At 45.6% G+C, this 27608-nt stretch overlaps 1 protein-coding gene across 12 annotated transcripts in view; it reads left to right on the forward strand.

The window, feature by feature from the left end:
• The first annotated feature begins 296 nt into the window (after positions 1 to 296).
• The window catches only part of LOC106591060 (uncharacterized), a 186060-nt gene continuing 158748 nt past the window's right edge, over positions 297 to 27608 (forward strand). For 10 of the 12 annotated variants that reach the window (XM_082973985.1, XM_082973988.1, XM_082973986.1 and 7 more), the window contains exon 1: positions 300 to 774. In XM_082973985.1, the coding sequence (XP_082830111.1) occupies positions 709 to 774 (66 nt within the window). In that variant the 5' untranslated portion in view covers positions 300 to 708. Of the gene's footprint in view, positions 775 to 27608 lie in introns of all 12 variants that reach the window. The other 2 variants (XM_082973994.1, XM_082973990.1) reach the window with 2 other exon arrangements.

Below are 27608 nucleotides of genomic sequence, written 5' to 3' on the forward strand. Positions count from 1 at the left end.
AATTCAAATTCAATATCCTAATACAAATTCTAAATTATGAAATTGAAATACCATTGATGTTGGCACTGAAATCACTCCGTAATCAATCTGTGTTGAGTGTGTCAGGGCTGACGGCTGAGAGCTACTAGCTACTGCAGAGAAGGAGGGAGGGAGGAAAGATAAGCAAAACACTGGAGCAAACTATCATGCGGGGTTCGGAGGGCTCTCTCACTGTCTCTCTCTCTCTCTCTCTCTCTGTCTATCTCTCTCTGTCTCTCTGTCTCTCTCTGTCTCTCTCTCTCTCTCTCTCTCTGTCTCTCTCTCTCTCTCTCTCTGTCTCTCTCTCTCTCTCTCTCTCTCTCTCTCTCTGTCTCTCAAACACGCAGATTCACGCACAGGGAGGCTGTAGTAGGCTAGGAAGACAACACTCGTGCGCACTTCTGAAAGGGGGAACACTCGTTCCGCCCCTCAATAACGCTTTCCTTGTCTTAGACACTTTGCTTTTTTAACTGAAGAAAAACAACAACAACGCTGCCGCAGTATCATGACGAACCGGGGCACCCCCGAGCCCTGGGGATTTTGAGGCCGACCGAAGCACCATCTCGCACGGTCAAGAAGACCTCGCCTCTCCATCCCGGTGGTCGGGGGAGACGGAACGTCAAGGAGCCCAGGAGAAACACATAGCTACGCCAGAGACACCGGACCGCGACCGAAACAGAACGACGGAAAATGGCATCGTCAAGTAGCACGTCCCCAGAAGGAGGGACCCCGCCGCACAAGAACCGCATTCGGCAGGTGGGTCTCTGCTCTCTACAACCGCTACAAAACACTGTAGGGGACTAGGCGACATCCGCCGCATTGACGATACAGAGCGAATGTAGCCGCCTGTTCACCCTCCCTCCCGGTAGTCTACACGGTGCAGCACAGCACACTCTGTCGCTCTTCTCGTGCTGCGTGCATGCGGACTCCGGAGAGGAGACAGTCCATTTAAAAGGCGTTGTCCTAGTTACCACATCTATTTCACGGAGCTCCGTTTAGGTGCACAGCGAAACACAAGACACAAGACACAATCCCGATATTATTATTGATTATATCCTGTAGGTGAACTGATGTTGTCGTTTCAATTTCAAATGAAACGATGTGTTGTAATGATGATGCTGATCAACAACACTACCCGCAGGTAGACTATCATAGACCGACTCCACTGATTCTATAGGCCTGGGATCAACCCGATTCAACCGCGGGACGATCGTTTTCTAATCATTTTTAGACTGCAAATAAGGTTACACTGTTCCGTTACAATACATATCTTTAGGGCCCAGTAGGATAGTCCCGTCAGAAACGCCACACCTGTCTGTCTGCATGCGGGCCCCGCAACGCAAACCAGAGTCTAGAGGTGGACTTTAGTTTAGGACAGTGCGTCCCGTCTCGTTATTATGTGTTTTACAGCTACGGCCCGGTGGACTGCTGCCCGTTATGTCCAACCGGTGACTGGCCGGTAAAGTGTCGGTATTATATGAGAGGTTTGTTTGCATGCAGGCGGGATTATCATATCATCGTCAGTTTGAGGTGATGGCCAAAGACAGCTAGGACTCTCTAGTAGGCCTATGAGGTCACATCCGCCTAATGTTTAGGCTATCCAGCCTATACAGTCATGTAGGGTTTCTCCTATAGGGGTTAATGGTTGATGAGGTTACAGTGTTTCTCCTATAGGGGTTTAATGGTTGATGAGGTCACAGTGTTTCTCCTATAGGGGTTTAATGGTTGATGAGGTAACAGTGTTTCTCCTATAGGGGTTTAATGGTTGTTGAGGTAACAGTGTTTCTCCTATAGGGGTTTAATGGTTGATGAGGTTACAGTGTTTCTCCTATAGGGGTTTAATGGTTGATGAGGTAACAGTGTTTCTCCTATAGGGGTTTAATGGTTGATGAGGTTACAGTGTTTCTCCTATAGGGGTTTAATGGTTGATGAGGTTACAGTGTTTCTCCTATAGGGGTTTAATGGTTGATGAGGTTACAGTGTTTCTCCTATAGGGGTTTAATGGTTGATGAGGTAACAGTGTTTCTCCTATAGGGGTTTAATGGTTGATGAGGTTACAGTGTTTCTCCTATAGGGGTTTAATGGTTGATGAGGTTACAGTGTTTCTCCTATAGGGGTTTAATGGTTGATGAGGTAACAGTGTTTCTCCTATAGGGGTTTAATGGTTGATGAGGTTACAGTGTTTCTCCTATAGGGGTTTAATGGTTGATGAGGTAACAGTGTTTCTCCTATAGGGGTTTAATGGTTGATGAGGTTACAGTGTTTCTCCTATAGGGGTTTAATGGTTGATGAGGTAACAGTGTTTCTCCTATAGGGGTTTAATGGTTGATGAGGTTACAGTGTTTCTCCTATAGGGGTTTAATGGTTGATGAGGTTACAGTGTTTCTCCTATAGGGGTTTAATGGTTGATGAGGTTACAGTGTTTCTCCTATAGGGGTTTAATGGTTGATGAGGTTACAGTGTTTCTCCTATAGGGGTTTAATGGTTGATGAGGTAACAGTGTTTCTCCTATAGGGGTTTAATGGTTGATGAGGTTACAGTGTTTCTCCTATAGGGGTTTAATGGTTGATGAGGTTACAGTGTTTCTCCTATAGGGGTTTAATGGTTCATGAGGTAACAGTGTTTCTCCTATAGGGGTTTAATGGTTGATGAGGTTACAGTGTTTCTCCTATAGGGGTTTAATGGTTGATGAGGTTACAGTGTTTCACCTATAGGGGTTTAATGGTTGATGAGGTTACAGTGTTTCTCCTATAGGGGTTTAATGGTTGATGAGGTAACAGTGTTTCTCCTATAGGGGTTTAATGGTTGATGAGGTTACACTGTTTCTCCTATAGGGGTTTAATGGTTGATGAGGTTACAGTGTTTCTCCTATAGGGGTTTAATGGTTGATGAGGTAACAGTGTTTCTCCTATAGGGGTTTAATGGTTGATGAGGTAACAGTGTTTCTCCTATAGGGGTTTAATGGTTGATGAGAAAACAGTGTTTCTCCTATAGGGGTTTAATGGTTGATGAGGTTACAGTGTTTGTCCTATAGGGGTTTAATGGTTGATGAGGTAACAGTGTTTCTCCTATAGGGGTTTAATGGTTGATGAGGTAACATTGTTTCTCCTATAGGGGTTTAATGGTTGATGAGGTAACAGTGTTTCTCCTATAGGGGTTTAATGGTTGATGAGGTTACAGTGTTTCTCCTATAGGGGTTTAATGGTTGATGAGGTCACAGTGTTTCTCCTATAGGGGTTTAATGATTGATGAGGTTACAGTGTTTCTCCTATAGGTGTTTAATGGTTGAGGTGGTGGGTGTACTACTACTGAGGTTTCAGTGGGAGGAGCATGATGACGGTTTATTTATGTTTGTGTGTTTTATGTACTCTTTAAGAGAGATGAGTTACAGACAGTGTGTGTAACTGGACTGTGTGTCTGCCCTCCAGTGTAGTTGATGCCCCTCCCCTCCCCTCCCTACCTCCCCTCCCTACCTCTCCTAACCAACCTCCCCTCCCCTCCCCTCCCTACCTCTCCTCCCTACCTCTCCTCCCTACCTCTCCTAACCAACCTCCCCATCCCTAACCTCTCCTCCCTACCTCTCCTCCATACCTCTCCACCCTACCTCTCCTAACCAACCTCCCCTCCCTTAACCTCTCCTCCCTACCTCTCCTCACTACCTCTCCTAACCAACCTCCCCTCCCTAACCTCTCCTCCCTACCTCTCCTCCATACCTCTCCTCCCTACCTCTCCTAACCAACCTCCCCTCCCTTAACCTCTCCTCCCTACCTCTCCTCCCTACCTCGCCTAACCAACCTCCCCTCCCTAACCTCTCCTCCCTACCTCTCCTCCATACCTCTCCTCCCTACCTCTCCTAACCAACCTCCCCTCCCTAACCTCTCCTCCCTACCTCTCCTCCATACCTCTCCTCCCTACCTCTCCTAACCAAACTCCCCTCCCTAACCTCCCCTCCCTACCTCTCTTAACCAACCTCCCCTCCCTACCTCCCCTCCCTACCTCTCCTCCCAACCTCCCCTCCCTAACCTCTCCTCCCTACCTCTCCTCCATACCTCTCCTCCCTACCTCTCCTCCCAACCTCCCCTCCCTAACCTCTCCTCCCTACCTCTCCTATCCAACCTCCCCTCCCTAACCTCTCCTCCCTACCTCTCCTATCCAACCTCCCCTATCCAACCTCCCCTATCCAACCTCCCCTCCCTAACCTCTCCTAACCAACCTCCCCTCCCTAACCTCTCCTCCCTACCTCTCTCCCCCTAACCTCTCCTAACTAACCTCTCCTCTCTACCTCTCCTAACCAACCTCTCCTCTCTATCTCTCCTCCCTAACCTCTCCTCCCTAACCTCTCCTCTCTACCTCTCCTCCCTAACCTCTCCTCCCTAACCTCTCCTCCCAACCTCTCCTAACCAACCTCCCCTCCCTACCTCCCCTCCCTACCAGTCCTCCCTACCTCTCCTCCCAACCTCCCCTCCCCTCCCTACCTCTCCTCTCAACCTCCCCTTCCCCCCCGTCTCCTAACCAACCTCCCCTCCCTAACCTCCCCTCCCTACCTCTCCTCCCTACCTCTCCTCCCTACCTCTCCTCCCAACCTCCCCTCCCCTCCCTCCCTACCTCCCCTCCCAACCTCCCCTCCCTACCTCCCCTAACCAACCTCCCCTCACTAACCTCTCCTATCCAACCTCCCCTCCCTACCGCTCCTCCCCTCCCTACCTCTCCTCTCCTCTCCTCCTCTCCTACCCAACGTCCCCTCCCCATCCTTCTCTCCCTTTCAGCCCTGTAGGCGTCTGATGTATGAGATGGTGGAGTGTGTGTGTGTTTCCTGTCTCAGTGCACTCAGTCTCTCAGTCTAATTAGATTCCAGTAATGTACTGCAGAGCTACACACACTCTCTCACTCACTCACACAAACACACACACACACACACACACACACACACACACACACACACACACACACACACACACACACACACACACACACACACACACACACACACACACACACACACACACACACACACACACACGAGATGAGCCATGTTCATAGGATCTCAGAAATGAGATTTAGGATTGTTTGTGTAATCTATTATGAATTATATGTATCCCAAAACTAAAACTAGGACCAGGAGTGTTTCCATCTGGTAGTATAACCCAGAACTAGGACCAGGAGTGTTTCCATCTGGTAGTATAACCCAGAACTAGGACCAGGAGTGTTTCCATCTGGTAGTACAACCCAGAACTAGGACCAGGAGTGTTTCCATCTGGTAGTACAACCCAGAACTAGGACCAGGAGTGTTTCCATCTGGTAGTACAACCCAGAACTAGGACCAGGAGTGTTTTCATCTGGTAGTACAACCCAGAACTAGGACCAGGAGTGTTTCCATCTGGTAGTATAACCCAGAACTAGGACCAGGAGTGTTTCCATCTGGTAGTACAACCCAGAACTAGGACCAGGAGTGTTTCCATCTAATTCTTGCCTTGAACCGGCCTTGGCCAGAAGTATTACTAATATTCAACAAATAGAATACATTTTTCCCGTAGGAACAAAACAACCCCAACTCACATTTGCAGACCGAGGTGCTAGAGCAGCAACACAGATGACTGGTAAAATAGAGCTGCTGATGGGATCAAAGAGAGAGAGAGAGAGGGAGACAGACAGAGAGACAGACAGAGAGAGAGAGAGGTTGAGAGAGAGAGAGAGAGAGATCCCTCTAACCATCACTCTTGCTCTTACTTCCATCACATACCACACACACACCTGCCTATTCTCTCTCTCTGTCTCTCTCTCTCTCTCCCTCTCTCTCTCTGTGTATCTATCTCTGCCTCTCCCTCTCTCTCTCTCTCTCTCTGTGTGTGTATCTATCTCTGCCTCTCCCCCTCTCTCTCTCTCTCTCTCTCTCTCTCTCTCTCTCTCTGTGTGTATCTATCTCTGCCTCTCTCCCTCTCTCTCTCTCTCTCTCTCTCTCTCTCTCTCTCTGTATCTATCTCTGCCTCTCTCTCTCTCTCTCTCTCTCTCTCTCTCTCTCCTCTCTCTGTCACTCTCTGTCTCTCTCTCTGTGTCCCAATAGCTGTGTGTGTGTGTGTGTGTGTGTGTGTGTGTGTGTGTGTGTGTGTGTGTGTGTGTGTGTGTGTGTGTGTGTGTGTGTGTGTGTGTGTGTGTGTCCACTGGGAGTGGTGTGATGGCCTCTAACAGGAAGATATTCCTAATGAAACATTACATTACCTCACAGCTGCTTTCTGCTCTGGCTACAGACACACACACTAACCGTTACCAAGAATCTATCAGTCACCACACCCTGCATGGACTGGACCCCCCCCCCCCCCAACTTTTACTGCTGCTACTCTCAGTCACCACACCCTGCATGGGCTGGACCCCCCCCACCTTTTACTGCTGCTACTCTCAGTCACCACACCCTGCATGGACTGGACACCCCCCCACCTTTTACTGCTGCTACTCTCAGTCACCACACCCTGCATGGACTGGACACCCCCCCCCCCCCCCCCACACACCTTTTACTGCTGCTACTCTCAGTCATCATCTATGCATAGTCACTTTAATAACTCTACCTACATGTACATATTACCTCAACTAACCGGTGCCCCCACACATTGACTCTGTACCGATACCCCCTGTATATAGCCTCCACATTGACTCTGTACCGGTACCCCCTGTATATAGCCTCCACATTGACTCTGTACCAGTACCCCCTGTATATAGCCTCCACATTGACTCTGTACCGATACCCCCTGTATATAGCCTCCACATTGACTCTGTACTGTAACACCCTGTATATAGCCTCCACATTGACTCTGTACCGGTACCCCCTGTATATAGCCTCCACATTGAGTCTGTACTGTAACACCCTGTATATAGCCTCCACATTGACTCTGTACCGGTACCCCTTGTATATAGCCTCCACATTGACTCTGTACTGTAACACCCTGTATATAGCCTCCACATTGACTCTGTACCGGTACCCCCTGTATATAGCCTCCACATTGACTCTGTACCGGTACCCCCTGTATATAGCCTCCACATTGACTCTGTACCAATACCCCCTGTATATAGCCTCCACATTGACTCTGTACCGGTACCCCCTGTATATAGCCTCCACATTGACTCTGTACCAGTACCCCCTGTATATAGCCTCCACATTGACTCTGTACCGATACCCCCTGTATATAGCCTCCACATTGACTCTGTACTGTAACACCCTGTATATAGCCTCCACATTGACTCTGTACCGGTACCCCCTGTATATAGCCTCCACATTGAGTCTGTACTGTAACACCCTGTATATAGCCTCCACATTGACTCTGTACCGGTACCCCTTGTATATAGCCTCCACATTGACTCTGTACTGTAACACCCTGTATATAGCCTCCACATTGACTCTGTACCGGTACCCCCTGTATATAGCCTCCACATTGACTCTGTACCGGTACCCCCTGTATATAGCCTCCACATTGACTCTGTACCAATACCCCCTGTATATAGCCTCCACATTGACTCTGTACCGGTACCCCCTGTATATAGCCTCCACATTGACTCTGTACCGGTACCCCCTGTATATAGCCTCCACATTGACTCTGTACTGTAACACCCTGTATATAGCCTCCACATTGACTCTGTACCGGTACCCCCTGTATATAGCCTCCACATTGACTCTGTACCGTTACACCCCTGTATATAGCCTCCACATTGACTCTGTACCGGTACCCCCTGTATTTAGCCTCCACATTGACTTTGTACTGGTACCACCTGTATATAGCCTCCACATTGACTGTACCGGTACCCCCTGTATATAGCCTCCACATTGACTCTGTACCGTAACACCCTGTATATAGTCTCCACATTGACCCTTTACCGTAACACCCTGTATATAGCCTCCACATTGACTCTGTACCGGTACCCCCTGTATATAGCCTCCACATTGACTCTGTACCAGTACCCCTTGTATATAGCCGCCACATTGACTCTGTACTGTAACACCCTGTATATAGCCTCCACATTGACTCTGTACCGGTACCCCCTGTATATAGCCTCCACATTGACTCTGTACCGGTACCCCTTGTATATAGCCTCCACATTGACTCTGTACTGTAACACCCTGTATATAGCCTCCACATTGACTCTGTACCGGTACCCCCTGTATATAGCCTCCACATTGAGTCTGTACTGTAACACCCTGTATATAGCCTCCACATTGACTCTGTACCGGTACCCCTTGTATATAGCCTCCACATTGACTCTGTACTGTAACACCCTGTATATAGCCTCCACATTGACTCTGTACCGGTACCCCCTGTATATAGCCTCCACATTGACTCTGTACCGGTACCCCCTGTATATAGCCTCCACATTGACTCTGTACCAATACCCCCTGTATATAGCCTCCACATTGACTCTGTACCGGTACCCCCTGTATATAGCCTCCACATTGACTCTGTACCGGTACCCCCTGTATATAGCCTCCACATTGACTCTGTACTGTAACACCCTGTATATAGCCTCCACATTGACTCTGTACCGGTACCCCCTGTATATAGCCTCCACATTGACTCTGTACCGGTACACCCCTGTATATAGCCTCCACATTGACTCTGTACCGGTACCCCCTGTATTTAGCCTCCACATTGACTTTGTACTGGTACCACCTGTATATAGCCTCCACATTGACTGTACCGGTACCCCCTGTATATAGCCTCCACATTGACTCTGTACCGTAACACCCTGTATATAGTCTCCACATTGACCCTTTACCGTAACACCCTGTATATAGCCTCCACATTGACTCTGTACCGGTACCCCCTGTATATAGCCTCCACATTGACTCTGTACCAGTACCCCTTGTATATAGCCGCCACATTGACTCTGTACTGTAACACCCTGTATATAGCCTCCACATTGACTCTGTACCGGTACCCCCTGTATATAGCCTCCACATTGACTCTGTACTGTAACACCCTGTATATAGCCTCCACATTGACTCTGTACCAGTACCCCCTGTATATAGCCTCCACATTGACTCTGTACCAGTACCCCCTGTATATAGCCTCCACATTGACTCTGTACCAGTACCCCCTGTATTTAGCCTCCACATTGACTTTGTACTGGTACCACCTGTATATAGCCTCCACATTGACTGTACTGGTACCCCCTGTATATAGCCTCCACATTGACTCTGTACCGTAACACTTTGTATATAGTCTCCACATTGACCCTGTACCCCTGTATATAGTCTCCACATTGACTCTGTACCGGTACCCCCTGTATATAGTCTCCACATTGACTCTGTACCGTAACACCCTGTATATAGCCTCCACATTGACTCTGTACAGTAACACCCTGTATATAGCCTCCACATTGACTCTGTACCAGTACCCCCTGTATATAGCCTCCACATTGACTCTGTACCACCTGTATACAGCCTCCACATTGACTCTGTACCGGTACCCCCTGTATATAGCCTCCACATTGACTCTGTACTGTAACACCCTGTATATAGCCTCCACATTGACTCTGTACTGGTACCCCCTGTATATAGCCTCCACATTGACTCTGTACTGTAACACCCTGTATATAGCCTCCACATTGACTCTGTACCGGTACCCCCTGTATATAGCCTCCACATTGACTCTGTACCGGTACCCCCTGTATATATCCTCCACATTGACTCTGTACCGGTACCACCTGTATATAGCCTCCACATTGACTCTGTACCGGTACCCCCTGTATATAGTCTCCACATTGACCCTGTACCCCTGTATATAGTCTCCACATTGACTCTGTACTCCTGTATATACTCTCCACATTGACACTGTACCACCTGTGTATAGTCTCCACATTGACTCTGTACCGTAACACCCTGTATATAGCCTCCACATTGACTCTGTACCGTAACACCCTGTATATAGCCTCCACATTGACTCTGTACCAGTACCCCCTGTATATAGCCTCCACATTGACTCTGTACCAGTACCCCCTGTATATAGCCTCCACATTGACTCTGTACCAGTACCCCCTGTATATAGCCTCCACATTGACTCTGTACCAGTACCCCCTGTATATAGCCTCCACAATGACTCTGTACCGGTACCCCCTGTATAGAGCCTCCACATTGACTCTGTACCAGTACCCCCTGTATATAGCCTCCACATTGACTTTGTACCAGTACCCCCTGTATATAGCCTCCACATTGACTCTGTACCAGTACCCCCTGTTTATAGCCTCCACATTGACTCTGTACCGGTACTCCCTGTATATAGCCTCCACATTGACTCTGTACCGTAACACCCTGTATATAGCCTCCACATTGACTCTGTACCACCTGTATATAGCCTCCACATTGACTCTGTACCATAACACCCTGTATATAGCCTCCACATTGACTCTGTACCGGTACCCCCTGTATATAGCCTCCACATTGACTCTGTACCGTAACACCCTGTATATAGCCTCCACATTGACTCTGTACCACCTGTATATAGCCTCCACATTGACTCTGTACCCCCTGTATATAGTCTCCACATTGACTCTGTACCCCCTGTATAGAGCCTCCACATTGACTCTGTACCCCCTGTATATAGTCTCCACATTGACTCTGTACCCCCTGTATATAACCTCCACATTGACTCTGTACCGGTACCCCCTGTATATAGCCTCCACATTGACTCTGTACCGGTACCCCCTGTATATAGCCTCCACATTGACTCTGTACCCCCTGTATATAGCCTCCACATTGACTCTGCACCGGTACCCCTGTATATAGCCTCCACATTGACTCTGTACTGGTACCCCCTGTATATAGCCTCCACATTGACTCTGTACCGATACCCCCTGTATATAGCCTCCACATTGACTCTGTACCGATACCCCCTGTATATAGCCTCCACATTGACTCTGTACCGGTACCCCCTGTATAGAGCCTCCACATTGACTCTGTACCGGTACCCCCTGTATATAGCCTCCACATTGACTCTGTACCACCTGTATATAGCCTCCACATTGACTCTGTACCCCCTGTATATAGCCTCCACATTGACTCTGTACCGGTACCCCCTGTATATAGCCTCCACATTGACTCTGTACCCCCTGTATATAGCCTCCACATTGACTCTGCACCGGTACCCCTGTATATAGCCTCCACATTGACTCTGTACTGGTACCCCCTGTATATAGCCTCCACATTGACTCTGTACCGATACCCCCTGTATATAGCCTCCACATTGACTCTGTACTGGTACCCCCTGTATATAGCCTCCACATTGACTCTGTACCGATACCCCCTGTATATAGCCTCCACATTGACTCTGTACCAGTACCCCCTGTATAGAGCCTCCACATTGACTCTGTACCGGTACCCCCTGTATATAGCCTCCACATTGACTCTGTACCACCTGTATATAGCCTCCACATTGACTCTGTACCCCCTGTATATAGCCTCCACATTGACTCTGTACCGTAATACCCTGTATATAGCCTCCACATTGACTCTGTACCGTAACACCCTGTATATAGCCTCGCTTGTTATTTTACTGCTGCTGTTTAATTATTTGATACTTTTATTTCTTATTCATATTTGTTGGGGGGTATTTAAACAAAAAAATATATATATATTTGAACTGCTTGTATTCAGCATTTCACTGTAAGGTCTACACCTGTTGTATTCGGTGCATGTGACAAATACAACCTGATTTGATTTGGATCACGTGACTTGTATCTGCTCTGTGATTGGACGATGCAGACGCGAGGCTCATGGTTAGTGTAGTTTTCTGGTGCTCCCAGTAACTGAGGATAAAAACAGGACTTCTCAACACAGAGGTTGAAACATTCATAACCAATGGTCACGACATCAACATAGCAACTGTCTGGCAAAACCTCTGGAGAAAATAGAATGTCTACAATGCACAGTAATATCGTTGTGTGGTATCAGGCTAGGTGGTATCAGGCTAGGTGGTGTGGTATCAGACTAGGTGGTGTGGTATCAGACTAGGTGGTGTGGTATCAGACTAGGTGGTGTGGTATCAGACTAGGTGGTATCAGACTAGGTGGTATCAGACTAGGTGGTATCAGACTAGGTGGTGTGGTATCAGACTAGGTGGTGTGGTATCAGGCTAGGTGGTATCAGACTAGGTGGTATCAGACTAGGTGGTGTGGTATCAGACTAGGTGGTGTGGTATCAGACTAGGCGGTATCAGACTAGGTGGTATCAGACTAGGTGGTGTGGTATCAGACTAGGTGGTGTGGTATCAGACTAGGTGGTATCAGACTAGGTGGTATCAGACTAGGTGGTGTGGTATCAGACTAGGTGGTGTGGTATCAGACTAGGTGGTGTGGTATCAGACTAGGTGGTGTGGTATCAGACTAGGTGGTATCAGACTAGGTGGTGTGGTATCAGACTAGGTGGTATCAGACTAGGTGGTATCAGACTAGGTGGTGCAGTATCAGACTAGGTGGTATCAGACTAGGTGGTGTGGTATCAGACTAGGTGGTGTGGTATCAGACTAGGTGGTGCGGTATCAGACTAGGTGGTGTGGTATCAGACCAGGTGGTGTGGTATCAGACTAGGTGGTGTCGTATCAGGCTAGGTGGTGTGGTATCAGACTAGGTGGTATCAGACTAGGTGGTATCAGACTAGGTGGTATCAGACTAGGTGGTGTGGTATCAGACTAGGTGGTGTGGTATCAGGCTAGGTGGTATCAGACTAGGTGGTATCAGACTAGGTGGTATCAGACTAGGTGGTGTGGTATCAGACTAGGTGGTGTGGTATCAGACTAGGTGGTATCAGACTAGGTGGTGTGGTATCAGACTAGGTGGTGTGGTATCAGACTAGGTGGTATCAGACTAGGTGGTATCAGACTAGGTGGTGTGGTATCAGACTAGGTGGTGTGGTATCAGACTAGGTGGTGTGGTATCAGGCTAGGTGGTGTGGTATCAGACTAGGTGGTATCAGACTAGGTGGTATCAGACTAGGTGGTGTGGTATCAGACTAGGTGGTGTGGTATCAGACTAGGTGGTGTGGTATCAGACTAGGTGGTATCAGACTAGGTGGTGTGGTATCAGACTAGGTGGTATCAGACTAGGTGGTGGTATCAGACTAGGTGGTGTGGTATCAGACTAGGTGGTGTGGTATCAGACTAGGTGGTGTGGTATCAGACTAGGTGGTGTTGTATCAGACTAGGTGGTGTGGTATCAGACTAGGTGGTATCAGACTAGGTGGTGTGGTATCAGACTAGGTGGTGTGGTATCAGGCTAGGTGGTATCAGACTAGGTGGTATCAGACTAGGTGGTATCAGACTAGGTGGTATCAGACTAGGTGGTGTGGTATCAGACTAGGTGGTATCAGACTAGGTGGTATCAGACTAGGTGGTATCAGACTAGGTGGTGTGGTATCAGACTAGGTGGTGTGGTATCAGACTAGGTGGTGTTGGTATCAGACTAGGTGGTGTGGTAGCAGACTAGGTGGTGTGGTATCAGACTAGGTGGTGTGGTATCAGACTAGGTGGTGTTGTATCAGACTAGGTGGTATCAGACTAGGTGGTGTGGTATCAGACTAGGTGGTGTGGTATCAGACTAGGTGGTATCAGACTAGGTGGTATCAGACTAGGTGGTGTGGTATCAGACTAGGTGGTATCAGACTAGGTGGTGTGGTATCAGACTAGGTGGTATCAGACTAGGTGGTATCAGACTAGGTGGTGTGGTATCAGGCTAGGTGGTATCAGACTAGGTGGTGTGGTATCAGACTAGGTGGTGTGGTATCAGACTAGGTGGTGCGGTATCAGACTAGGTGGTGTGGTATCAGACCAGGTGGTGTGGTATCAGACTAGGTGGTGTCGTATCAGGCTAGGTGGTGTGGTATCAGACTAGGTGGTATCAGACTAGGTGGTATCAGACTAGGTGGTATCAGACTAGGTGGTGTGGTATCAGACTAGGTGGTGTGGTATCAGGCTAGGTGGTATCAGACTAGGTGGTATCAGACTAGGTGGTATCAGACTAGGTGGTGTGGTATCAGACTAGGTGGTGTGGTATCAGACTAGGTGGTATCAGACTAGGTGGTGTGGTATCAGACTAGGTGGTGTGGTATCAGACTAGGTGGTATCAGACTAGGTGGTATCAGACTAGGTGGTGTGGTATCAGACTAGGTGGTGTGGTATCAGACTAGGTGGTGTGGTATCAGGCTAGGTGGTGTGGTATCAGACTAGGTGGTATCAGACTAGGTGGTATCAGACTAGGTGGTGTGGTATCAGACTAGGTGGTGTGGTATCAGACTAGGTGGTGTGGTATCAGACTAGGTGGTATCAGACTAGGTGGTGTGGTATCAGACTAGGTGGTATCAGACTAGGTGGTGGTATCAGACTAGGTGGTGTGGTATCAGACTAGGTGGTGTGGTATCAGACTAGGTGGTGTGGTATCAGACTAGGTGGTGTTGTATCAGACTAGGTGGTGTGGTATCAGACTAGGTGGTATCAGACTAGGTGGTGTGGTATCAGACTAGGTGGTGTGGTATCAGGCTAGGTGGTATCAGACTAGGTGGTATCAGACTAGGTGGTATCAGACTAGGTGGTATCAGACTAGGTGGTGTGGTATCAGACTAGGTGGTATCAGACTAGGTGGTATCAGACTAGGTGGTATCAGACTAGGTGGTGTGGTATCAGACTAGGTGGTGTGGTATCAGACTAGGTGGTGTTGGTATCAGACTAGGTGGTGTGGTAGCAGACTAGGTGGTGTGGTATCAGACTAGGTGGTGTGGTATCAGACTAGGTGGTGTTGTATCAGACTAGGTGGTATCAGACTAGGTGGTGTGGTATCAGACTAGGTGGTGTGGTATCAGACTAGGTGGTATCAGACTAGGTGGTATCAGACTAGGTGGTGTGGTATCAGACTAGGTGGTATCAGACTAGGTGGTGTGGTATCAGACTAGGTGGTATCAGACTAGGTGGTATCAGACTAGGTGGTGTGGTATCAGGCTAGGTGGTGTGGTATCAGGCTAGGTGGTGTGGTATCAGACTAGGTGGTATCAGACTTGGTGGTGTGGTATCAGGCTAGGTGGTGTGGTATCAGGCTAGATGGTGTGGTATCAGACTAGGTGGTATCAGACTAGGTGGTGTGGTATCAGGCTAGGTGGTGTGGTATCAGGCTAGGTGGTATCAGGCTAGGTGGTATCAGACTAGGTGGTATCAGACTAGGTGGTGTGGTATCAGACTAGGTGGTGTGGTATCAGACTAGGTGGTGTGGTATCAGACTAGGTGGTGTGGTATCAGACTAGGTGGTATCAGGCTAGGTGGTGTGGTATCAGACTAGGTGGTATCAGACTAGGTGGTGTGGTATCAGACTAGGTGGTGTGGTATCGGACTAGGTGGTGCGGTTTTAGACTAGGTGGTGCGGTATCAGACTAGGTGGTGTGGTATCAGACTAGGTGGTGTGGTATCAGACTAGGTGGTATCAGACTAGGTGGTATCAGACTAGGTGTTGTCAGACTAGGTGGTATCAGACTAGGTGGTATCAGACTAGGTGGTGTGGTATCAGACTAGGTGGTGTGGTATCAGACTAGGTGGTGTGGTATCAGACTAGGTGGTGTTGTATCAGACTAGGTGGTGTGGTATCAGACTAGGTGGTATCAGACTAGGTGGTGTGGTATCAGACTAGGTGGTGTGGTATCAGGCTAGGTGGTATCAGACTAGGTGGTATCAGACTAGGTGGTATCAGACTAGGTGGTATCAGACTAGGTGGTGTGGTATCAGACTAGGTGGTATCAGACTAGGTGATATCAGACTAGGTGGTATCAGACTAGGTGGTGTGGTATCAGACTAGGTGGTGTGGTATCAGACTAGGTGGTGTTGGTATCAGACTAGGTGGTGTGGTATCAGACTAGGTGGTGTGGTATCAGACTAGGTGGTGTGGTATCAGACTAGGTGGTGTTGTATCAGACTAGGTGGTATCAGACTAGGTGGTGTGGTATCAGACTAGGTGGTGTGGTATCAGACTAGGTGGTATCAGACTAGGTGGTATCAGACTAGGTGGTATCAGACTAGGTGGTATCAGACTAGGTGGTGTGGTATCAGGCTAGGTGGTGTGGTATCAGGCTAGGTGGTGTGGTATCAGACTAGGTGGTATCAGACTAGGTGGTGTGGTATCAGGCTAGGTGGTGTGGTATCAGGCTAGGTGGTATCAGGCTAGGTGGTATCAGACTAGGTGGTATCAGACTAGGTGGTATCAGACTAGGTGGTGTGGTATCAGACTAGGTGGTGTGGTACCAGACTAGGTGGTGTGGTATCAGACTAGGTGGTGTGGTATCAGACTAGGTGGTATCAGGCTAGGTGGTGTGGTATCAGACTAGGTGGTATCAGACTAGGTGGTGTGGTATCAGACTAGGTGGTGTGGTATCAGACTAGGTGGTGCGGTTTCAGACTAGGTGGTGCGGTATCAGACTAGGTGGTGTGGTATCAGACTAGGTGGTGTGGTATCAGACTAGGTGGTATCAGACTAGGTGGTATCAGACTAGGTGTTGTCAGACTAGGTGGTGTGGTATCAGACTAGGTGGTGTGGTATCAGGCTAGGTGGTGTGGTATCAGGCTAGGTGGTATCAGACTAGGTGGAATCAGACTAGGTGGTGTGGTATCAGACTAGGTGGTGTGGTATCAGACTAGGTGGTGTGGTATCAGACTAGGTGGTATCAGACTAGGTGGTATCAGACTAGGTGGTGTGGTATCAGACTAGGTGGTATCAGACTAGGTGGTATCAGACTAGGTGGTGTGGTATCAGACTAGGTGGTATCAGACTAGGTGTTGTCAGACTAGGTGGTGTGGTATCAGACTAGGTGGTGTGGTATCAGGCTAGGTGGTGTGGTATCAGGCTAGGTGGTATCAGACTAGGTGGAATCAGACTAGGTGGTGTGGTATCAGACTAGGTGGTGTGGTATCAGACTAGGTGGTATCAGACTAGGTGGTATCAGACTAGGTGGTGTGGTATCAGACTAGGTGGTATCAGACTAGGTGGTGTGGTATCAGGCTGAGAGGTCTTATTTTGGAAATATTTTAATTATTAATTCAAGGCCTCATTATCACTGCTTCCTGTTACAGAGAGAGAGAGAGGGTAAAAATCAATGGACTTCTCAGAAACAGCTAAAACACCTTAATGCACGCACGCACACACGCACGCACGCACCACACACACACACACACACACACACACACACACACACACACACACACACACACACACACACACACACACACACTCTAGCCTTTGATGTTGTGATGTGATGGCTGAAGGATGTTGTGATGTGATGGCTGAAGGATGTTTGATGTTGTGATGTGATGGCTGAAGGATGTTGTGATGTGATGGCTGAAGGATGTTGTGATGTGATGGCTGAAGGATGTTTGATGTTGTGATGTGATGGCTGAAGGATGTTTGATGTTGTGATGTGATGGCTGAAGGATGTTTGATTTTGTGATGTGATGGCAGAAGGATGTTGTGATGTGATGGCTGAAGGATGTTGTGATGTTGTGATGTGATGGCTGAAGGATGTTGTGATGTGATGGCTGAAGGATGTTTGATGTGATGTGATGGCTGAAGTATGTTTGATGTGATGGCTGAAGGATGTTTGATGTGATGGCTGAAGGATGTTTGATGTTGTGATGTGATGGCTGAAGGATGTTGTGATGTTGTGATGTGATGGCTGAAGGATGTTTGATGTTGTGATCTGATGGCTGAAGGATGTTTGATGTTGTGATGTGATGGCTGAAGGATGTTGTGATGTGATGGCTGAAGGATGTTTGATGTGATGTGATGGCTGAAGGATGTTTGATGTGATGTGATGGCTGAAGGACATTTGATATAATGTGATGGCTGAAGGATGTTTGATGTGATGTGATGGCTGAAGGATGTTTGATGTTGTGATGTGATGGCTGAAGGATGTTGTGATGTGATGGCTGAAGGATGTTTGTTGTGATGTGATGGCTGAAGGATGTTGTGATGTGATGGCTGAAGGATGTTTGATGTGATGTGATGGCTGAAGGATGTTTGATGTGATGTGATGGCTGAAGGACATTTGATATAATGTGATGGCTGAAGGATGTTTGATGTGATGTGATGGCTGAAGGATGTTTGATGTTGTGATGTGATGGCTGAAGGATGTTGTGATGTGATGGCTGAAGGATGTTTGTTGTGATGTGATGGCTGAAGGATGTTGTGATGTGATGGCTGAAGGATGTTTGATGTGATGTGATGGCTGAAGGATGTTTGATGTGATGTGATGGCTGAAGGACGTTTGATATACTGTGATGGCTGAAGGATGTTTGATGTGATGTGATGGCTGAAGGATGTTGTGATGGCTGAAGGATGTTTGATGTGATGTGATGGCTGAAGGATGTTGTGATGGCTGAAGGATGTTTGATGTTGTGATGGCTGTCTGCTCCAGTCATTTATTGGGAAATGTGTTGTCAAAGCAAGTGAAATAAACCAGAAACAAAACAACAATGCCAAAAACCAACAACGTGAATGAAACAAAACAAAGACCAGAACAATTAGATATTAACAGTAAACGTTACTCACACAAAACCTTTCAAGAGAATAACAATGTATAAAATATGATGTTATTAGCGGTAAAAAAAAAAATAGAACATTTAAAATTTTTGAGTGACGTGGTAGAGACGTGGGGGATAAATGCAGGTAAATACAGGTTATATTTAGATTGGTGTTTCTGACCCACTCGTGGAAACAGGTCACAAATCTTGCTGCTGGGATTGCATACTGCGGTATTTCACTGAACAGATACAGGAGTTTTTCAAAATTTGATTTGTGTTTGAATTCTTTGTGGTTTTGTGTAATTTGAGGGAAATATGTGTCTCCAATATGGTCATGACTTTTGGCAGGAGGTTAGGAAGTGCAGCTTAGTTTCCACCTCATTTTCTCTCTCTCTCTGTCTCTCTCTATCTCAACTCAATTCAATTAAAGGGATTTATTGGCATGGGAAACATATGTTAACATTGCCAAAGCAAGTGAGGTAGATAATAAACAAAAGTGAAATAAACAATAAAAATGAACAGTAAACATTACACTCATAGAAGTTCCAAAATAATAAAGACATTACAAATGTCATATTATGTATATATACAGTTGAAGTCGGAAGTTTACATACACTTAGGTTGGAGTCATTAAAACTTGTTTTTCAACCAAAAATCAAAAGAAATCAGCCAAGACCTCAGAAAAAGAATTGTAGACCTCCAGAAGTCTGGTTCATCATTGGGAGCAATTTCCAAATGCCTGAAGGTACCACATTCATTTGTACAAACAATAGTACGCAAGTATAAACACCATGGGACCATGCAGTCGTCATACCGCTCAGGAAGGAGACACGTTCTGTTTCCTAGAGATGAACGTACTTTGGTGCGAAAAGGGTCAAATCAATCCCAGAACAACAGCAAAGGACCTTGTGAAGATGCTGGAGGAAACAGGTACAAAAGTATCTATATCCACAGTAAAACGAATCCTATATCAACATAACCTGAAAGGCCACTCAGCAAGGAAGAAGCTACTGCTCCAAAACCGCCATAAAAAAGCCAGACTATGGTTTGCAACTTCACATGGGGACAAAGATAATACTTTCTGGAGAAATATCCTCTGGTCTGATGAAACAAAAATAGAACTGTTTGGCCATAATGACCACTGTTATTTTTGGAAGAAAAAGGGGGAGGCTTGCAAGCCGAAACATCATCCCAACCGTAAAGCATGGGGGTGGCAGCATCATGTTGTGGGGGTGCTTTGCTGCAGGAGGGACTGGTGCACTGCACAAAATAGATGGCATCATGAGGAGAGAAAATTATGTAGATATATTGAAGCAACATCTCAAGACATCAGTCAGGAAGTTAAAGCTTGGTTGCAAATGGGTCTTCCGAATGGACAATAACCCCAAGAAGTTGTGGCAAAATGGCTTAAGGACAACAAAGTCAAGGTTTTGGAGTGGCCATCACAAAGCCCTGACCTCAATCCTATGGATAATTTGTGGGCAGAACTGAAAAAGCGTGTGCGAGCAAGGAGGCCTACAAACCTGACTCAGTTACACCAGCTTTGTCAGGAGGAATGGGCCAAAATTCACCAAACTTATTGTGGGAAGCTTGTGGAAGGCTACCCGAAACATTTAACCCAAGTTAAACAATTTTAACGGCAATGCTACCAAATACTAATTGAGTATATGTAAACTTCTGACCCACTGGGAATGTGATGAAAGAAATAAAAGCTGAAATAAATAATTCTCTCTACTATTATTCTGACATTTCACATTCTTAAAATAAAGTGGTGATCCTAACTGACCTAAGACAGGGCATTTTTACTAGGATTAAATGTCAGGAATTGTGAATAACTGAGTTTAAATGTATTTGGCTATGGTGTATGTAAACTTCCGACTTCAACTGTACATTGTGGTAATGATGTGCAAATGGTTAAAGTACGAAAGGGAAAATGTATGGGTTGTATTTACAATGGTGTTTGTTCTTCACTAGTTGCCCTTTTCTTGTAGCAACAGGTCACAAATCTTGCTGCTGTGATGGCACACTGTGATGTTTCACCCAGTAGAAATGGGAGTTTATCAAAATTGGGTTTAATTCAATGTTTTACACCATTTAAATAGCTAGTTGCATGGAATGTTTTCAGAATACACCAACTTGGTACGATATCCAATGTCAGAATAAAACCAAGACAGATCTCTCTTCACAAGACAGAACACTCCAAATCAGTCTTCTCTCTCTCTCTCTCTCTCTCTCTCTCTCTCTCAGTCTCTCTCTACCTCTCTCTCTGTCTCTCTCTCTGTCTCTCTCTCTCTATCTGTCTCTCTCTGTGTCTCTCGCTTTCTCTCTGTATGTCTGTCTGTCTGTCTGTCTCTCTCTCTCTCTCTCTCTTGCTCTCTTTCTCTCTCTCTCTCTCTCATTTCATGTTCTCAACAACATTATACTGTAGAAGACATGTTGGTGTGTTGAAGTGATTCTGATATCTTCAGGTCATGTGAAAGAACCCAAGCATAGTGGGAGGGGTTGAATTACACCATGCCTATTTAGGGTTTAGATCTATATTCTCATTGAGCCCCCCCTGATTTATAGGAGTGGCCCCTCCCCCGTGGGACATTAACTGGACTCCTGTCTGCAGTAACATGTGATTATCAGAGCATGGCTACACTGTTAACCTTCCTTTATCCTCTTCTGACGCTATCACCATCTCTCTCTCTCTCTGTCTCTCTGTCTCTCTCTCGCTCTCTCTCTGTCTCTCGCTCTCTCTGTCTCTCTCTCCCTCTCTCTCCATCTCTATCTATCTCTCTCTCCCTCTCTCTCTCTCTCTCTCTCTCCCTCTCTCTCCATCTCTCCATCTCTCTCTCTCTCTCTCCTCCTAGACCTGATCACTCAGCATAATGCTGGTGCGGTGCAGCGGAGTTTTAGGTCAGGAGTTTCATTATTCATCAGGTATTCTGACTTGGAGGTCAAATCAGGTCTAAAGTCTGGCCCTGACTGGCTGAGGAGACATCTGTTAGGATAATAACCTGCCCTCAACATTCTGACAACATTCTCTCAACATCCTGAAACTTTCTCTTAACATTCTGACAACGTTCTCTCAACATTCTGACAACATTCTATCGACATTCTGACGATGTTTACATACCACTGAAACAACAGTGCTAACACAAATCATTGGCTTTCTCTGCAGTCTTTGCTCTTCCCAGAAACATATTTACAGTAATTCCAGTAGCCTCTCTGGGCTAGGCGGGACGAATTCGTCCCACCTACGCAACAGCCAGTGTAATCCAGTGGCGCGATTTTCAAATACCTTAGAAATGCTATTACTTCAATTTCTCAAACATATAACTATTTTACAGCATTTTAAAGACAAGACTCTCGTTAATCTAACCACACTGTCCGATTTCAAAAAGGCTTTACAACGAAAGAAAAACATTAGATTATGTCAGCAGAGTACCCAGCCAGAAATAATCAGACACCCATTTTTCAAGCTAGCATATAATGTCACATAAACCCAAACCACAGCTAAATGCAGCACTAACCTTTGATGATCTTCATCAGATGACACTCCTAGGACATTATGTTATACAATACATGCATGTTTTGTTCAATCAAGTTCATATTTATATCAAAAACCAGCTTTTACATTAGCATGTGACGTTCAGAACTAGCATACCCCCCGCAAACCTCCGGTGAATTTACTAAATTACTCACGATAAACGTTCACAAAAAACACAACAATTATTTTAAGAATTATAGATACAGAACTCCTTTGTGCACTCGATATGTCCGATTTTAAAATAACTTTTCGGTGAAAGCACATTTTGCAATATTCTCAGCAGATAGCCCAGCCATCACGGCTAGCCATTTAGACACCGACCAAGTTTAGCCCTGACCAAACTCCGATTTACTATTACAAAAGTTTGATTACCTTTGTTGTCTTCGTCAGAATGCACTCCCAGGACTGCTACTTCAATAACAAATGTTGGTTTGGTCCAAAATAATCCATCGTTATATCCAAATAGCGGCGTTTTGTTCGTGCGTTCTAGACACTATCCGAAATGGTAAATCAGGGTTACGAGCATGGCGCAATTCGTGACAAAAGATTTCTAAATATTCCATTACCGTACTTCGAAGCATGTCAACCGCTGTTTAAAATAAATTTTTATGCCATTTTTCTCGTAAAAAAGCGATAATATTCCGACCGGGAATCTCCGTTTAGGTAAACAGAGGAAAGAAAACAAAGCATTCGGTCGACGCGGGCACGAGCCTGAGTCTCACAGTACTGTAACCAGCCACTACCCAAACGCGCTACTTTGTTTCAGCCAGAGCCTGCAAAGCCACGATTCAGCTTTTTGCCGCCTTCTGAGAGCCCATGGCAGCCGTAGGAAGTGTCACGTAACAGCAGAGATCCTCTGTAATGGATAGAGATGGCAAAGAAGGCCAAGAAATGGTCAGACAGGGTACTTCCTGTACAGAATCTTCTCAGGTTTTGACCTGCCATTTGAGTTCTGTTATACTCACAGACACCATTCAAACAGTTTTAGAAACTTTGGAGTGTTTTCTATCCAAAGCCAATAATTATATGCATATTCTAGTTACTGGGCAGGAGTAGTAACCAGATTAAATTGGGTACGTTTTTTATCCAGCCGTGTCAATACTGCCCCCTAGCCCTAACAGGGTAGTACTGTATTATTCCAGAAACATATTACAGTAATTCCATTAGTCCTGTACTATTCCAGAAACATATTTCCATAATTCCATTAGTCCTGTATTATTCCAGAAACATATTACAGTAATTCCATTAGTCCTGTATTATTCCAGAAACATATTACAGTAATTCCATTAGTCCTGTATTATTCCAGAAACATATTTCTGTAATTCCAGTAGTACTGTACTATTCCAGAAACATATTTCTGTAATTCCAGTAGTACTGTACAGTCGTGGCCAAAAGTTTTGAGAATGACACAAATACTAATTTTCACAAAATCTGCTGCCTCAGTTTGTATGATGGCAATTTACATATACTAAAGAATGTTATGAATTGTGATCAGATGAATTGAAATTAATTGCAAAGTCCCTCTTTGCCATGCAAATGAACTGAATAAAAACTGCATTTCAGCCCTGCCACAAAAGGACCAGCTGACATCATGTCAGTGATTCTCTCGTTAACACAGGTGCGAGTGTTGACGAGGACAAGGCTGGAGATCACTCTCTCATGCTGATTGAGTTCGAATAACAGACTGGAAGCTTCAAAAGAAGGGTGGTGCTTGGAATCATTGTTCTTCCTCTGCCAACCATGGTTACCTGCAAGGAAACACATGCAGACATCATTGTTTTGCACAAAAAGGGCTTCACAGGCAAGGATATTACTGCCAGTAAGATTGCACCTAAATCAACCATTTATCGGATCATCAAGAACTTCAAAGAGAGTGGTTCAATTGTTGTGAAGAAGGCTTCAGGGTGCCCAAGAAAGTCCAGCAAGCGCCAGGACCGTCTCCTAAAGTTGATTCAGCTGCGGGATCGTGGCATCACCAGTACAGAGCTTGCTCAGGAATGGCAGCAGGCAGGTGTGAGTGCATCTGCACGCACAGTGAGGCGAAGACTTTAGGAGGATGGCCTGGTGTCAAGAAGGGCAGCAAAGAAGCCACTTCTCTCCAGGAAAAACATCAGGGACAGACTGATATTCTGCAAAAGGTACAAGGGAGTGGGCTCACTCACAATTTTGCCTAAGAACACAGCCATGAGTAAAGAATGGTACCAACACGTCCTCCGAGAGCAACTTCTCCCAACCATCCAGGAACAGTTTGGTGATGAACAATGCCTTTTCCAGCATGATGGAGCACCTTGCCATAAGGCAAAAGTGATAACTAAGTGGCTCGGGGAACAAAACATCGATATTTTGGGTCCATGGCCAGGAAACTCCCCAGACCTTAATCCCATTGAGAACTTGTGGTTAATCCTCAAGATGCAGGTGGACAAACAAAAACCCTCAAATTCTGATAAACTCCAAGCATTGATTATGCAAGAATGGGCTGCCATCAGTCAGGATGTGGCCCAGAAGTTAATTGACAGCATGCCAGGGCGGATTGCAGAGGTCTTGAAAAAGAAGGGTCAACACTGCAAAAACTTCATGTAATTGTCAATAAAAGCCTTTGACACTTATGAAATGCTTGTCATTATACTTCAGTATTCCATAGTAACATCTGACAAAAATATCTAAAGACACTGAGGCAGCAGACTTTGTGAAAATTAATATTTGTGTCATTCTCAAAACCTTTGGCCACGACTGTACTATTCCAGAAACATATAACAGTAATTCCAGTAGTACTGTACTATTCCAGAAACACATTTACAGTAATTCCAGTAGTACTATACTATTCCAGAAACACATATTACAGTAATTCCAGTAGTACTGTACTATTCCAGAAACACATTTACAGTAATTCCAGTAGTACTATACTATTCTAGAAACATATGACAGTAATTCCAGTAGTACTGTACTATTCCAGAAACATATTACAGTAATTCCAGTAGTACTGCAGGGGAAAGGGTTCGGTCTAGTCTGTTTTAATATATGGGTGACTGCAGGGGAAAGGGTTCGGTCTGGCTGTTTTTATGATTCTACAACTGAAGGACGAATGTTGCAATTTATGTAGCTGATACAGTACACTTTCTGTTTTACAAATTGTGTGTGTGGTGTGTGTGTGTGGTGTGTGTGTCAATACTAGGGCGTGGTCTGTCTGTCTGTCTCTCCCTGTCTTTTCTCTCACCTCACTCTATCTATCTATCTATCTATCTATCTATCTATCTATCTATCTATCTATCTATCTATCTATCTATCTATCTATCTATCTATCTATCTATCTATCTATCTATCTATCTATCTATCTATCTATCTATCTATCTATCTATCTATCTATCTATCTATCTATCTATCTATCTATCTATCTATCTATCTATCTATCTATCTATCTATCTATCTATCTATCTATCTATCTATCTATCTATCTATCTCTCTCTCTCTCTCTCTCTCTCTCTCTCTCTCTCTCTCTCTCTCTCTCTCTCTGTCTCTCTCTCTCTATCTCTCTCTGGGTGTGGTCTTGCTCCTCCCGTCTAACTGTCTGTCTCTGTTTTCTATCTCTAATAGAGTTGGCTGTCTGATAGTGTGTGTGTGTGTGTGTAACCTTTCCTAAGCCTAAGGAGAGAGCCAGTAAACATGGTGCCATTTAATAACTGGTAGCTATGAAAATAACAGTGTTCAGCCCGGGTCCATGGCTGGATCCGCAGGATGAGCGGGTTCTTTGGCCTGCACCAGAGCCGCGACCAACACTAGTCACCCCCTCCCCCCCACCCTCCCCATTTGGTTTCAGGTTTGCGGCCGGAGTCCGCACCTTTGGGGAGGGGGGTACTGTCACGCCCTGACCATAGAGAGCCATTGGTTCTCTATGGTGTAGTAGATCAGGATGTGACTAGAGGCTGATCTAATATGTCTATGTTGTGTTCTAGTTTCTTTTTCTATGTTGTTGTTTTGTATGATTCCCAATTAGAGGCAGCTGGTAATCGTTGTCTCCAATTGGGGATCATATTTAAGTAGTTATTTTTCCCACCTGTGTTTGTGGGATCTTGTTTCTGTGTAGTTGCCTATGAGCACTGCTTGAGCATCACGTATCGTCTATTCTTTGTTGTTTTGTGCGTTTCACTTAAATAAAATATGTGGAACCCAGATCACACTGCACGTTGGTCCGAGTATGCTTCCAGTTCGTACAACGAGCGTGACAGCTTGACTACAACCAATGTGTTGGATGCAGTTGCAGTTTGTTTTGATAGAAATTGATGCTGAATAATGTATCGTTTTGAAGTGACTTTTATTCTACACTGAACAGAAATATAAACACAACATGTAAAGTGTTGGTTTTATGAGCTGAAATAAAAACATCCCATAAATGTCCCATATGCACAAAAAGCGTATTTCTCTCCAATTTTGTGCACAATATTTGTTTACGCCCCTGTTAGTGAGCATTTCTCCTTTGCCATGATAATCTATCCACCTGACAGGTGTAGCATATCAAGAAGCTGATTAAACAGAATGATCATTACACAGGTGAACCTTGTGCTGGGGGACAATAAAAGTCCACTCCAAAATGTGCAGTTTTGTCAAACAACACAATGCCACAGATGTCTCAAGTTTTGAGGGAGCGTGTAATTGGCATGCTGACTACAGGAATGTCCACCAGAGCTGTTGCCAGAGAATTGAACCTCTCACCATTACAATAACAGGGAGGGGTTAGCATTATATATCATACCCCCAAGACATGCTAACCTCTCACCATTACAATAACAGGGAGGGGTTAGCATTTTATATCATACCCCCAAGACATGCTAACCTCTCACCATTACAATAACAGGGAGGGGTTAGCATTATATATCATACCCCCAAGACATGCTAACCTCTCACCATTACAATAACAGGGAGGGGTTAGCATTTTATATCATACCCCCAAGACATGCTAACCTCTCACCATTACAATAACAGGGAGGGGTTAGCATTATATATCATACCCCCAAGACATGCTAACCTCTCACCATTACAATAACAGGGAGGGGTTAGCATTTTATATCATACCCCCAAGACATGCTAACCTCTCACCATTACAATAACAGGGAGGGGTTAGCATTTTATATCATACCACCAAGACATGCTAACCTCTCACCATTACAATAACAGGGAGGGGTTAGCATTTTATATCATACCCCCAAGACATGCTAACCTCTCACCATTACAATAACAGGGAGGGGTTAGCATTTTATATCATACCACCAAGACATGCTAACCTCTCACCATTACAATAACAGGGAGGGGTTAGCATTTTATATCATACCACCAAGACATGCTAACCTCTCACCATTACAATAACAGGGAGGGGTTAGCATTTTATATCATACCCCCAAGACATGCTAACCTCTCACCATTACAATAACGTTCGTCTGACGGTCTCATTCATCATTATTCAGGATTCATTCATGGTTAATCGGTAATCATGGTAGAATCCACATTAATGTAGAAGTGTTTAGAAACACATTCTATTAGTT

The sequence above is a fragment of the Salmo salar genome, chromosome 04, assembly GCF_965601325.2.
Source record: "Salmo salar chromosome 04, fSalSal1, whole genome shotgun sequence".
Classification (NCBI taxonomy): domain Eukaryota; kingdom Metazoa; phylum Chordata; class Actinopteri; order Salmoniformes; family Salmonidae; genus Salmo; species Salmo salar.